Source organism: Dama dama, chromosome 21, assembly GCF_033118175.1.
Source record: "Dama dama isolate Ldn47 chromosome 21, ASM3311817v1, whole genome shotgun sequence".
In the NCBI taxonomy this organism is placed as follows: domain Eukaryota; kingdom Metazoa; phylum Chordata; class Mammalia; order Artiodactyla; family Cervidae; genus Dama; species Dama dama.
Window position 1 is genome coordinate 26513116 of NC_083701.1, and position 15391 is coordinate 26528506.

At 44.8% G+C, this 15391-nt stretch overlaps 1 protein-coding gene across 3 annotated transcripts in view; it reads left to right on the forward strand.

Moving 5' to 3' along the window:
- The window catches only part of CHD7 (chromodomain helicase DNA binding protein 7), a 187061-nt gene that overhangs the window by 87048 nt on the left and 84622 nt on the right, over window positions 1-15391 (forward strand). For all 3 annotated transcript variants that reach the window (XM_061123365.1, XM_061123367.1, XM_061123368.1), the window contains exon 3: window positions 14366-14796. In XM_061123365.1, coding sequence (XP_060979348.1) covers window positions 14366-14796 — 431 coding nt within the window. The remainder of the gene's footprint in view (window positions 1-14365; window positions 14797-15391) is intronic.

A 15391-nucleotide genomic window follows, 5' to 3' on the forward strand; every position in this document is an offset into this window, starting at 1 on the left:
GTGAATGAGAGGAGAAGGTCTAGTGGTTTGGAATAGAGGTGTGTTTTTGGTCCTATTTACATCTTTAAAGGATCACTGGGACTATGTAGGAAGTAGACTGGGCTGGATGGCAAGCCTGGGAGACGGGTCAGTTACAGAGGTTGTGGCAACAGTGGTCCAGGCAGGTCTCCTGGTGCTTAGACAGGGTGGAGTCGGGGGATCGTCAGGGGGTGTGTCCTGTCTGTGTTGCAGGTGGAGCCAGGAGGACCCCCATGGTGGAGTGAAAGTGGAGGGTGAGACTAAGCAGAGATCAGGGGTGACTCCCCATGTTGGCTTCTGTTGCTGGTGGAGCTGGAGTTCAGTAAAGAAATCAGGAGTTTGGTTTAGAATTCCTGGAGTGTGCGATGCCTGTCGGGGGCATGCAGGTGGCCAGGTCAGGTTGCCAGCTGCATGGGGATGTATGGAATTCAGGGGAGGGGCCTGGACTCTCGAAGGAACCTTGGGAGCCATCAGCCACGGGTGGGTGGTGTTTTGAGCCGTGACCCCTGCTGAAGGAGAAGGCAGAGATCCCAGATCCAGACGTGAGGGTCCAGAGCACCTCGGGAGTTATGGGTGGAGAGGCTGATGGGAAACCAGTGCTGAAGGAGCTCGTGAGGGGTGGGGAGGCTGTTGTGAGGTCCGTGAAGAAGCTGGGGGTGAGGCTGTCGGCTCCTGCTGACAGGTCAGGAGCATGGGGGAGGGGGTTCCCCGTGAGGAAGGCTGGCTGTTCAGGTGGAATATGAGTGTGAACTCGACCTACCCGGGGAAGGCAGCAAATGCTGTCGCTCCCTGGAGGATTCTGTCCTAAAGGGGAGTGAAGAGAGGTGGCAAAGCTGGAGGAAATGGGGACCCAGAACGGTTCTGTTGGTCACTGAGAACCTGAGCGAAGGTGCGGGGTGGAGGGCGTCAAGGTGGAGAGACCAGTGTGGGAGGCAGGAGGCTGAGCCAGAGTGGGGAGGGACGGAGGTTTGGAGGCTGCCACTGTTTAAATCGTTCCTGAGGCCCGCTTCTCATAAATGACAATTTTACAGTGTCGCTCCCAGGCTGTCCCGTTGCGGGTGATCAGAAGCCCGCCGGGGGCTGCCTGGCTGGTGTGGCCTGGCCCCGGGTGAGGAGTATCTGTGCTACACACCGCACTCAGCTGTGTTGTGAGCAATTGGGGGTCCCCACCTCCCTGAAGTCAGCAGTGGTCCCCTCAGACGTTCTCAGCGGACCTTCCGGGGCTGGGAGAGGTCCCTGCCCAGTGGTCCTCGTATGTGTTCCTCTCCAGGTCCTGCGGCTGCTGTGAATGACACGCTTCTGTCCTTCCCACCCCACCTCTGTTCTTCCCCTTCCCATCACCTGCCCATGGTGTATTTGGTGTGGGTCCATGACTTCAGGGATTCACAAACATGAATAATTTTTTTTATACCTGATTAGTATTATTTCTGTATACCTCAATGGCACAGTGGTAAAGAATCCAGCTGCCAATGCAGGAGACTTCAGATGAAGGTTCGATCCCTGGGTTGGGAAGATCCCCTGGAGACGGGCATGGCAACCCACTCCAGTATTCTTGCCTGGAGAATCCCATGGACAGAGGAGCCTGGTGGGCCACAGTTCATAGGGTTGCAAAAGAGTTGGACACGACTGAGCAAAGTTCTCCTTTTTATAAATGGGGAAAGTAAATTGTTTATGTTAAGATTTCATTTGCATCTCTAATTCCGGTATATCGTATTTAATTTGGGCTTTCTATTGTAGGTTTTTTAATGTCTGACTTGTTTTTTGTGTTTATCTACAAAACTTCCTTAATAGTTCCCTCTGAAATGATGTTCACTTCCATTTCACTTTACGAGTGCTCATTTCTTGTTAGACAGGTGGGGTGGTAGTTTAAGCAGGGCTGATGCCAGATTTTAACAGTAGAGAATATCAGACTATAGAGTCTTAAGAGTTGTAAGCCATTACAGACCAGCTCCTCCACTTCTTCGTCTTATAGACAGGAAGCTGAGGCATCTTGAGACCATCAGTCTTCACACTTGATAAAGCCCCCACTGAGAAAAATGCTCAAAACCAAGCCTAATAGTGAATCCACTAGTCCACCCTACTGTTCTTCCTTCGGATGATTTATCTTGAAAGAGGTGCCGGCACCCATAGGAACACAGCCAGGTGAGCACCTGGCTAATGCCGGCATGCTTGGTGGGGGCACAGATCCTCATCAGCCCCGAGAGACCTGACCGCCTTCGGGCCACCTGGGCCAAGGCGGCTCCATGGCTGCCCCACCCCTGTTAGCTGGGTCCTTCCTCGTCAGGAATAAATCCTTTCTGCATGTTGCTTCCTGTTTGCCTGCTCTCTCTAGGGATCAAGATAGTAACAGATACAAACACTTGTGAGTGAGATTGTTCCCAAGATAATTTCTATTTCTGTTTCTGAATGTGCTATAATAGAAGCAAAAGAGAAAATCTTTAGGGTTCCTGAATTAGAGAAGTGGTTAGTGTTGGACTGGACATTGGGTGATTATTACATGTTTGCAAGTACAGAGCTTATGATCCTAATACTATCAAATAGCAATGTCAAACTGCCATGAAAAACACCCCACTCCTTTGTTTGCTGATGTTCATCCATAAATACTGCTCAAACTTTATACCATCTTGTGAATAATTACATTCTTATTCATACCCCTAAATTACATTTTAAAAGGGAATATCAATATAAATATTTATTATTTTAGACACATGTGATATTTTGTCATAAGTCATCTGAAGTTAAGCATTTTCAAAAAAGTGACACTTTTAAATACAAATAAGTCAAAATAGAAACAGATACACTCAGATGTCCATCATGATGTAACAGCATCTTTGTAGTGTCTTCAAATTGTTCAAATAATTTCAAACAGACAGAAGTATCTGAGAACTTTGAAGAAGGCTGCTCAACTGGATGTTGACATTAGGCACGGGGTAGGTCATGTGGCGGTTTAAACTAAAGCTGTTTAGTTCAGAGGGTACTGCTGTTTTATCACCATATTTAAAAATCCGTTCCTCTTTTACTCCCTCAAACTGAGCTCAGGGATATAATGGATCCCATTATAGGTAAAAGGTCTGTGACTCAGCCATCGAGCTGCTCAAACTCTTGGCTGTTTTAATTGCCACCATTAAAGCTTTAGTACTTTTATCTCATAAAAATAGATATCATCGATGTAAAATGTGTGCCTGTCGAAAATACATTGGTACCTCTGCCCTGGTGGTTAGCTAATCATCCTTCCGAGTTTCAGGCGAGTTAGGTTTTAGGCAGATGGGAACCTGACATAGATCACAGATTTGTTGAGATGGAGTCACTTAATTAAGAAAAGAATTCATGTAGTAATAAAGGGTAACACCTAGTTAGAAATATCCTCAGAAAAGTAGCTTGTTTTTGCTTTGGTTTGTGTTTTAGATGCATTTAACTGATGGAAGGACGGTGGATTTTTACCCAGCTCATTCTTGAACCCTGGAGAATAATGATGCTTTTCTGATTCTGATGCTAAAACTTCAACAATTCAAGGGAAATGTACCAGTCGCTCTTCCGATCCTGTTAGACACACCTGTGTACACTTAAGTACAGTAATTGGCGGTTTTTCTCTGCCTGTCTTCTGCAAAGGGGCAGATAGCAAGGTGGAAAGGGAGCTCCAAGAACACAGTGGGAGCCAAATGTTAAAATGTGAGAAGCGACTTTGTTCTGCTGCTTTCCCTCCAATGTGGCCCCCAGTCCCAGTCATTCATTATTCATACAGCCATGCACAAACAAGGTAAAATGTCTCTGGAAGAGATCTGAAATGAGCACATCACGAGAAAGCTTCACCTCCTGCCCATTCTGTACACAGGGACCCCTCTGTAATACAAATGGGAGCAAATAATTGGTGGGCAATTCACTGAGTTCTTTTCCCTCCTGCAGTTGTAATTGTGGAATCATGTTCGGTTGAGAGAAAAAAAAAAAATCTTGACTGTAGAAGGGTCTCCATTCTGAACCAGCTCTAAAACTAAAACCTACCCACACAAAGCATTTGTGAGCTGATATACATAACCAGCCTTCTCTTCTTGCCCAGCTGTGTAGATTCAATTATAATAATTTTCTCAGTTGCATAACATTGCTGTTTGTTTATTACTGCGTTATTAGTCAGTGAATGAACCTCCCTCTTTTTGACCCCTCAGCAGTGTTTATAAAATACTTAATTGCTTTGGTATCTTCTGTTTCATGTGTAATTCCAGCTGGAAGGAGTCATGGGGACACAGTCCCCTTTAAGTGTTAAACCGACTGTTTCTAAGGTGCAGTAAACTTTCTGTTAAAATACACATCAGGAACCTTTCATATTGCTTGTAATGCAGTTTCTTTTCTTTTTCTCCCTTCTTTTTTAAAATTTGAGCAAAGCGATTAAAAAAAAAAAAAAAAAAAATCTCCCTGTGGTGGTTTCAGTGCTGCTGAACTATCTCAGAGTGTCAGACTCTAGCCTGCCTGTAGCAGCCACACTCTTCATTTCATCTGGGTTCTTCCTATCGGAGTGGATCCCACCTCTGTCCAGCTGGTACCTCCCACACGGCTGTCTGTGTCATTACGCCTTCCTCCTCTCTGAGGACCTGTCAGCAGGAATGGGCTTCCCTGGTGGCTCAGAGGGTAGAGTGCCTGCCTGCAGTGTAGGAGGCCCAGGTTCGACCCCTGGGTCAGGAAGATCACTGGAGAAGGGAATGGCTGCCCACTCCACCCAGGAGCCTGGTGGCATATAGTCTGCGGGGTCACAGAGAGTCAGATACGACTGAGCGACTTTCACAGGAATGGGTGAGCTGCAGTGATTAGATGTAGCTATTAGGTGTAGTAGCTAATAGCTACACCTTAGCTATTAGGTGTAGTAGCTAAGACGTGGGCTCCGCAGGGAGGTGACCTGGCTTGAATCTTCACTCTTGTAACTAGCTTTTTGTGACTTTGGGCAAATATATCACCTCTTTGTGTGCCTCAGTCTTCCCGTTTATCAAAAGGAGATAATTTCCCCAGGTGATCGTGAGGCCGGAGTGGTGCTTGGCACAGGAGGGCTCAGTGTCTCTGTCAGCAGAGCAGCATCACGAAGCGATGAACAAGTCCTGTTGTGTTCTCTGTCCTCTTGTGGATGGGGGGATGTCTCCATGCAAGGTGGATCCAGGATGGGGAGGGGGAAAGACTGAAAAAAAATGAAGATGCGGGTGGCTGGGGATTTTAAGGTATGCATTGTTGCTGCATAACAAATCGCCACAGATTTCGTGGCCTCAGACAATGCTGTGTTCTTATGCCCTATTGCTGTGAGTTCGGATCTGAGCCCAGCTCAGCTGTCTCCTATGCTTGGGGCCTCCTCATCAGGAGTCGGGACTGTGTTTACATCTGGAGTCTTGGCTGGGCAGGGATTGACTTCTGGGTCCACTGGGGTTGTGGGCCGAATTCACTTCGGGTAGCTGTGTGACTCGGGGCCTCAGCCCGGGGTTGCCCGTGACCCCTGGAGGCTGCCCTTGGCTCCTGACCATGGTGGGTTCCTCCCAGCTGGCAGCAAGGAGTGTCTGGCCCTCAAGGGGGGACCCACACCGCCTTCACAAGCTCCCTGATTAAGTCAGGCCCACCACAGTCATCTCCCCTTTGAGTAACTCAAAGCCAACTGATTTGGGGTTTCTAATTATACCTGTGAGCCCCTCTCAGCTTGGCCACATCTGCTGGCCAGCGGCCACGGGTCCCCCTCGCGGCCAGCAGGTGGAGATTGTTGGGTCACCTTAGAATTCTGCCTCCTACAAGATGTGAAAGATTTTTTTTTTTTTTTTTTTTTAATAGAACCAAAGTAGTCTATCATTAAGCATTTATTGCCAACTAGATCTTTTGCTAGACTCATAAGCTGTCAGTCCTGGAGGACTTACTGGGTGTAAATTAGCTTTATTACTGGGCTCTTACAAATAGATTTCCCCCCCCCTTAAAGACTGTTCTATTCCCATTTCTACACAAACCCCTGGGATTGTTCTGTGTTAGGTAAAGACACCCTTTCCTTTCAGTCTATTGAGGTTTGACTTTTTAAGTTCATAGGAGCAGCATTGTAAGTTACCTTTAACACTGACCTTTTTAGGCTAATAGAAGTCTTAAGTGCAAATGTGGAATGAATTGCTCTTCCAGGGCCAAGCTCCATACATTCCCCCTTTCTAACTCAAGGATCAACTAACTTTAGGTACACCAGTGATAGCAAAAAAAAAAAAAAACAAAAAAACAACAATAATGGAAGTGTACAGTTAAAAAAAAAAAATGATTGAATTGAACTAAACTATTTTTGGTATGTAAATTTGGTCTTTGTCCTTAGTGGCTTGAATAGGATCTATTTATGCAAAACATGTCGACCAGCCCGGAAGCACTGTTGTCTTGTGTTTTGCTGAGCTTGATCCCTAGTAAGCTCGGTGGCTTCAGCTCTGGGCGTCTGCTGCCAAATTGAAGCATCCAGACAGCCTTTTGAGAACAGTAGGGACCTTAGAGATAACTGAAAATAAGGAAGAGGAACGCCCCTGTAACCAGGATTAGTTCTACAGATTCTTATTCTCTGGTGATTGTGGAGTGGAGCCTGTTAAGGGCAGGGTGCCCCGTGCAAGGTGGTGAAGGAAGAAACAGGAGGGAAAGGAGAGACAGTACAGTTGACCTTGTAAAGGACCCCGAACATATTCGTTCTCTTTCCTGTTTTTACTTCTAGGAAGTAATGTCCAGTACCAGATAACACTTGAGGATTTACTGCTTTTAGGAAGCAAGACCTTCAGAGCAAGAGGGTGAAGGTTTGGCCCTGTCTCAGATTCCTCTAATGGGGTCAGAGTTTGGGTTGCTTACTGGAAGTCAGAGGCACTGAGATGCCACAGTTGCAGACCCTGTTTCTTTTCGGTGGGGGGATGGTGCGGCAGCTGTAGGAGGAGAGTGGGTGTCATCCTTACGGCTGGGTGGGTGGGTGGGCGGGCCTGCTGCCTGCAGGGACTGTCCCCTTGTGTGCCGTCCAGGCGGCCCAGGAAGTCACTCAACGGCTTCGAATTGGGTTGTGTTCGTGCTGGTTTCTGTTTCTCCCCTGCCCAGAGGAGTGAGGCTCTTCTCAACCCCCTTGCGTTTCCCTTCTATTACAAGTACTTTGGGGAAGGAGATTCTCAAGGTTAGGGGTGTGGTCTGATGACCGCATAGGCTCTTTGGAGAACTGACACGTTAACACAACATTCAAGTCTTGTCTAAACAATTAAGCTCATTTTCCCAGGCACTTGTGAAGCGATGGAGAAACATCAAAACAAAACAAACAGTTCAAAACTTTAACATCACTTTAACTCTGTGCGCTCAGTGTGCATGTGTGCGCGTGTGCGTGATTTGGCTGGGGCAAACATGTCATCTCACTGTATGCTTTTTAAATGTAAGGCGATTACTTGGTCTGGTGCTTTTTCTAAGCAGTAGAATTGACCTGTTACCCAACTGGCATGGTGGCCACAGAGCCGCACCCACTGGCCGGCACCTCCCTCAGCTGCAGGGCGGCACCCAGCCCAGCGTGACAGAGTCTGGTTGCATGGACACAGAGAGAGGGCGGCGGCAGTGAGGAACCATGGCCGGACACCCTGTCCTCCTCCACTGGGAGGGAGTCCACGCCACTCAGAACTTCTCAGACGCTTAGGAAGGGGGCTAGCATGGCTAGAGTCTCTCCGCGGGGCTGCTGAGGTCCAGTTGACCGTGGAAACGCCATGCACACGTCAGAGGCCGGGGCCCCTCCCTGTGATGTAGTCTCACCCTGAGCACTGCAAGGCAGCCAGGATTCACCGTGCGATGGGGAGTTACTTAACACTGAATTTCACGCCACCAGTTGGTTCAGTATTTTCATTGTTTTGGACTCTTGTCATTCAAAATGCACTTACAGTGTAGATGCTGTCAAAATGCCTTCAGATGATTTTTAAATGAGCTACTTCACAGTAACTAAACTTTTTTTTCAAGTCTAAAATTAATGATTCTGAGGGACACATTAAGATAAGTTATTATATTTTAAAATTAATTTTATTTAACTTATCTTCACTGCATATATATATTATAATGGAAATTGTACAAGTCACTTGATTATATGATTATACTAATGTCCCTGTTTTATTCCTACATATGGCCATAATTGAGTAAGCTGTTTTCAGTGCTTTTATATAAAATTGTATTTAATTATAGAGTCATATACTATCTTTTAAAATATTTGGTAACCACTGTTTTAGGACAAGCCCTCTTTCTCTCTTACATTCCTCCCTCAGAGATGATGGATTTGCTGTGCTTTAGCTGCTTAAATCCAGAGTACATTTTAAAGAACATTTTTATTCAAGATATTCTTGGACAAAGAATGCCATGGTTAAATATCTGCATGGCACTGTGTCCTGTCCCTCTTCAGAGTGTGGTAAGGGTTTGAAGAGTTTTGCAATAAAGAAAAATGCTTAACTTTGTTTAACCCAGAATTCTCAAAACTCCCATGACTTGAGTCTTTTTTTCTTAGAACACTTTTTAAAATCCTAAACTTAGAAAAAAATTTTTTTATACTTTTTGCCTTCTCAAGTCATATGACCAACAAGTATGATGCTGTTCATTTTTGTGTCTGTGTTCATAAAAGTGATCATTTGATATTTTTTCCCTAGAAATGGTCTTTTTAAATGAGCTTAATAAAACTAACTGGTATAGGAAAGGCTTGAGCTTGAGTCCCTGACTCTTGATACCAAATTTGGTCCAGCAGAAAATATTCCGATCCTTGATTCTTAAGATTGTTCCTGTTCTTGTAATTTCATATCAAAGGATGAAAGCTAAAAATTATATCAGTTGAACATTCAGACTAAAACCTGTTCATCTTGATCTCCTCTCCAACAGTTTTGAAAACTTGGGAAAGTTTTGAAAGCTCCCTGTGAGGCATTTTTGTGCCTTTAGTCCACCACATCCTAGACGTGGTTTGTTGCTCTGGCTGGTCCATTGAGGAAGGAACCCCTGGCCAGCGTTTGCCTCCCTGAACCGTGTTTTTTCCTTGGTGTCTGCTGGGTGACGTGCTCTGCTCTCCCTCAGCAGGCACCAGGCTCCCTGGTTCCCTGTTACATCCTCAAATGTTTGTTGGTTGAATAAGTGAACTGAGCACCAGGTATTACTGAGATGGTCTTTCTGTCAATGTCATTGACCAGAGAAAGATGTTTAAATCTCAGTGGAATTTACGAAACCTTTGCTAAATGCTCTCTTGAATCCTGGTACATTTAGACTGGAGATTGAGCTGTAGTGTTCATACCAGAATTCGTTTTTAAGAGTCTAGAGGGACTGAGAGCCTGTGGAATACTGGAAAAGTAGAAGTGAAGAAAACCAGTGATGGGAACATGTCTCCAAAGCCATTTAAAAAGTCTCCAATAACCACATTGTACTTTTCAGTTCGTTCTTTTCTCCCCCTCTCCCTTGGCCACTCCATGTGTCTTGCAGGACCCCAGTTTCCCGACCAGGGGTCGAACCTGTGCCCCTGCAGTGGGAGTGCAGAGTCCTACCGACCGGACTGCCGGGCAGGTCCCTGCACTTTTCAGTCTTAAATGGCTTCTTAATATTTGTGTTTTTACAAGCCATTGCAGTCAGAGTGGACTGTTTTGAGCCTGCACCTGTTGTCACGTGGGGCTCAATTTTCCTGCCACTTCTCCCCCTGGATCTCAGTTTCTCTGAGCGCCCAAGTGCCTGCCTCCCTTCAGCCTACTTTGTGGGGCGGGATGTTTCCCCCAGAAGTGCTGTGTCCTCTCGTCTAGTTGGTAGTATCTTTTCTTTATTATAAAGTAGCATTTTGATTTTAGATGTATTGTGTCACTCGCTGAGTAGCATGTTTGTCCACAGACGTCCGGTATTACAGCACGGTGTTGGTTTGCAGGGATCATCCGTATTGGAAACACTGCACTCTATTTACTAACTCATGGTCACCGACCTTGAGAGCAAGTCGAGGCTTCAAGACTATAATTAAGAAAAAACATGGTTACATAAGATAGCCTTTGAAGTCAGAAAATGCTGTTGGAGGGAAAACACAGTGGAGATGGATGTAAAGTGTCATCTTGGGTTTTTTTTTTTTTTTTTTTTTTTTTGCCTACACTGAGTGGCATGTGGGATCTTAGTTTCCTGACCAGGGATTGAACCCATGCTCCCTGCAGGGAAGTTCAGGATCTTAACCACTGGACTGACAGGGAAGTCCCTTATGCATTTTTTTAATGTTCTGTTGAAGGTTCCTGACCTTTGGGGGTCACCTTAGCTTAAAGGGAACAGAGGGGTTGGCCTTGCCTCCCTCACACCATCTCTCCTTTGGTTAAATTTACAAACTGTCCGCTCTGCTTTACATGAGGAAACTTGTTTATGTGTTTGCCTAATTTATATGTTTATGAAACTCTATCCTTAACATAGAGTTAAGCATAAAAATGATCATCTTTAGTTTATGGTAATTTTTTTGGATAGCACACACCTTGGATGATTTTTATTTATTTATTTATTGTTTAAATATCAGTCACTCTCTTTCAGTTCTGAAAGTGCCTGGCACAGTCCTTATAAGTTCCATAATTCTCCAACAGGCACATGGAACTATGACAGAAAATGCGTCAAGCAGGAAGTCCTAAAGGATGTATTTCAAAATACCTTTGGTGTCTAACATTCTCTGCATTTGCCCTAATAAATGAGAGGTTTTAGGAATGCCCTATATGGTGATATCAGATGTTAATGGCATTGATTACTTGTCAGGCAGTGGGAAATGATGGGAAAATGTCTGCTGTAAAATTAAATAGCATTAGAGAAGACTGTATCATGCATTTGGGGCGGGGGCGGTGAGGGGGCTGGACCTGGGAGACTTTGTCAGGGTATTACTCTGAGCTCCAGGTTTTTTCCCCTGCATGATTAAGGCAGGCCATCTGTTCTTTGTTAAATGTTTACAAAAACAGCTTTTCTCTAAAAGATTTAAGGAGATGTGGGTCTGGTAAACACTGTAATATTTCCGAGCACCTTTCCCACCCGACTTCAAGCAGTGTTCAAACAGAATCCTGCTGCCTATCAAACAGCCTTCATATCTTTTTGTATTTGGTCTTTACGTCCCCGCCCCCGCCACCCCTTCTTACAGAAGATTAAATTTTTAAGGGATACTAATTTATGGCTTCATTTGTTACTGAAAGGAGCATCCAAAATGATTTGTATGCTAAAGTACAGATGAATTTTCTGACTTCTGGTAGTATGTGTTATATGCTTTTTCTGACTCATCCATGGAACAGGTATCTCTCATCTGAAGCTGGCATCTGGTTACCCGAGTTAATACCATGCAGATTAGAGAAAGGTACACATACCTGGAATTAATTCACCATTCTAAGCTGTAAGCATTGTTTACTCAGAGACTTTCCTCTTTCCTTCCCCTTCCAGGAAATGCCTTCTCTTCCATTTCCTGACAAATAGCTTGTCCCAAATAAGTTTGATTTCCATGTGTCTTATGAAAAGATCTGGCTTTTTCCATTGTACTTACACGAGGAAATAATATTTAACAATTAGTTCTACTCCAGCAACTTAGATATAGTAAAACTGTTGAATCAGATCCCATTAATTCTCAGATAATAAAATTAAAAAAAAAAACTTTTAATTTTGTATTGGGGTATAGGTGATAATGTTGTGAGTTTCAGGTGAATAACAAAGGGTCTCAGCCATATATACCCCTGTATCCATTCTCTCCCAAACTCCTGTCCCATCCAGGCTGCCATATAGCTTTGAGCAGAGTTCTCTGCGCTATATAGTAAGTCCTTGTTGGTTAACCATTTTAAATATAACAGTGTGTACATGTTCACCCCAAACTCCCTAACTATTCCTTCTCCCCATCAACCATAAGTTTATTCTTTAAGACTGTGAGTCTCTTTTGTGTTTTGTAAATAAGTTCATTTGTATAATTTCTTTTTGGATCCTGCATATAAGGGATGTCATACACTATTCCTCCTCTGTCTGACTGACTTCACTCAGTATGACGATCTCAAGGTTCATCCATGTTGCTGCAAATGTCAGCCGTTGACAGTCTGGTTAGGTCCTCAGTTGGTGTTTGCTGAAAGCGCTTGTTTGTTAGGGCAGGTGGGTGATGTTTCCCAGGAAGTGCTCATTTTGTCACCACTGGGCGTGCCCTGCAGCTGCGTGCATCCCCACTCTTCTGCCCCAGCTCCATTCTCCTCCTGTGCGTCCTTCAGGGTCTTCCCCTCTCTCCTTCAGGGTTTCCCCACTCTCCTTCTGGGTCTTCCCCTCTCTCCTTCAGGGTCTTCCCCTCTCAGCTCTGACCGAGAAACGGCAATATGTATTTGAAGATTTTCTAGTATCATAGGGTGTTGGAAGAGACTTTGGAATAAACGTTTCCTTTTGCCAGTGAAGAAAAAGTGACATGATTCCCCCCAGATAATACACCTCATGGCAAGTTTCGGGAATGTTCTCTGTCATCTCACAACTCTGGCTCTTTCTCTTAGACCAGCACAGCTGCAGAACTGAATGTAGGATCCTCCAGTAACTGTAGTAGCTTTTAGTGGGAACAGAACAACCTGTGTCTTTCCTGGCAGTGGTTTCTTTTCTTTGAATTTTTGGAGGGTCGCTGAACACCGGAAAGAAAGTGAAGCTTGCAGTACCTTTCCTATGAGGATGATGCCTCAGGGTGAGCTTTGAGGAGCCAGGCAGAAAGAGCACTGGATTTAGTAGGAAACCTAGATTCAGATGATGCCTCAGGCCCCCCACCCTTGTGGCCTCAGGTAGCCACCTGGCCTCCTCAAATTCTACTTCTTTTCTGAAAAACAGGGGTAAATGATCACATTTTGGTTGTATTGGAATCTGAATTGCAGTCTGAGCTCCTCTCACATCCTCTGCAGACCTGGCCTTTCCGGCGGCTCATCTCTTGGGGATTGTGTGGGTGGGCATGGGCCCCAGTTCTGTCACTTGCCTCTGTCGCTCTTGGGCACATGCATCACACGAATGCGTCTGTGTCCACAGAGAGCTCTCCAGGCTGGCGCAGGGATCGAACGGCGTCCCGGGCTAAAGTGCTTACCTAGCACAGGCCCAACATGTGGTAGGAGTTTTGCGTGCACACTTGTGGCTGTTACTACTGTTGCTCTTTATATTATAGTTAGTATCCAGTGTCTGGAGAAGCATATGAAAAAGGCAGAAAATGAATGAAGCTTGCAGATGTAACATTTTCAAGGATTGCATTGAAATGTAAAGGCGCGTTAGATGTCATAGTTTACAGTGGAGACAGGTTGTCCTCTACCCCTGTTGTCAGCTTCCTGTCCCAGGTGTTGGTATTCTCCACTGTATTTAAGACCATCTCTGGATACGGTCCTAGTGGATGTCAAAAATCTCCTGCAAGTCATGTCAGATTGACTGTTTGGGGGGATCTCTTTCTCTCTCTCCTAGCCACTGCCCACCCCCCTCCGCCCCCGCCCCGGTCCCTTCTTCCCTCCCTTCCTTTGTGTGAGATTTGGAAATGTAAAACTTTAATAACTTAATAAAAACTTCATCTGCCTTGCCTATCAGTCCCAGAAATCTAACCACCCTAAAGTCATTTAGCTGGTACATGTGTGCTGAGTTGCTCAGTCCTGTGCAACTCTTGTGACCCTATAGACTGTAGCCTGCCGGGCTCCTCTGTCCATGGGTTTCTCCAAGCAAGAATACTGGAGTGGGTTGCCATTTCCTTCTCCAGGAGATCTTCCCAAACCAGGAATTGAACCCAGGTCTCCTGCGTTGCGGGCAGATTCTTTACCAACTGAACTATGAGGGAAGCCCTATCCACATATAAGCTGGCATATGTGCTTTTAAATTGACATTTGAATGTCATTTAAATTAAAAATGACTTGTATTGTATAAGATTTGTGTGTTTATACTTGGACTTCAGACTTTCACAGTATCTGATTCTTACAGTGTTCAGTTTACCTGTTGTTTTTAAAAGTGACTTGATTATCCATCTTTAATTAGAGTTCCCGTTCCTGCAGGGGGAAAATTCCACTTGAATTCCTTCTTTGTGGCTTAGCTTTTGCTGCTGTCTCATCCTTCATCAGTTCCTACACAGGTGTTAAGAACATGGAAAGTGTCTTTAAATTGAGAAATTTTCTTTCTCCTGAACAGAATTTTTTTTTTTTTTAAACTGTATTACTAAGTTGCTCTCTTTAACTCTATTCTTATTTAAAAGCCTTCTTGTTGAAGAAATCTGTTTTTTTGGGATGAGACAGAATGATAAGTTTCACAACTGTAGAGTGGGTTATGTTTGCTACCTTGAGTGTAGAGTAAGTTTGAGAACTATCAGGACTAACTTTCAGTTCCTTTATAAACTACGAAGAATGATAAACTAATTTCAATTCCTATTTGTGTCTCTTAGCATTCTCCATCGGAGCCCTTTCTAGAGAAACCAGTGCCGGATATGACTCAGGTTAGTGGACCGAACGCTCAGCTAGTGAAGAGTGATGATTACCTGCCGTCGATGGAACAGCAGCCACAGCAAAAGAAGAAGAAAAAGAAGAACAACCACATTGCTGCAGAGGATCCCAGTAAAAACTTTGGTAAAGAGGACTTCCCTGGTGGGGTTGATAACCAAGAACTAAACAGGAACTCACTAGACGGGTCCCAAGAAGAGAAAAAGAAAAAGAAAAGGCCGAAGGCAAAAAAAGATCCCAAGGAACCGAAAGAACCCAAGGAGAAAAAAGAGCCCAAGGAACCCAAGACCCCGAAAGCCCCTAAGATTCCCAAAGAGCCAAAGGAAAAGAAAGTAAAAACTGCCACGCCAAAACCCAAATCCAGCAAAAAGTCAAGGTAGGCTGCGGGCAGAAACACCCGCCACCCAACAGTAGAGACGCAAGCACCAAACAGTTACAACCTATGGAATGGGGGGGAGGGGGGCAGCTCAAGGGCGGGGGTCACTCTGATTTTTGTCCTCACTGTTAAGCTTCTTTCTGTCACACCCAAACTAACAAGTGAAGGTGTTAATGCATTCTAAAATTTAGGACTCCCATTATTATGAATTGTCAATTCGGGTGGTAGATTTTTAGAAATGTTACTGGGTAAAGAATAGTTTCTTATTTAAAAATCACTGTCTTATATTTTTGGGAAAACCTGGCATTTAACAAATAGAACCAGGTTACCAGCATAATTGTTTGTAAGCTTAGACCACCAACCTCATTTTCAGCGACAATGCCCAACCCAGCAAGAAGGATTATAGAAGCCAGGCGAGTCACTATATTTCACCAGGCTTTTCAGTCCTGCTTCCCAGAAGCTGAAACAGGAGAATTAATTCTCCCCATTTGGCAGGCAGAGTGATCCTTCCAGGGGCAGGGTGGAGATCCTAGCAGGCGACGTGGGACAAATCAAAGAGCAGTTACCCATTAGATATACCTCGGATAAGACCGTG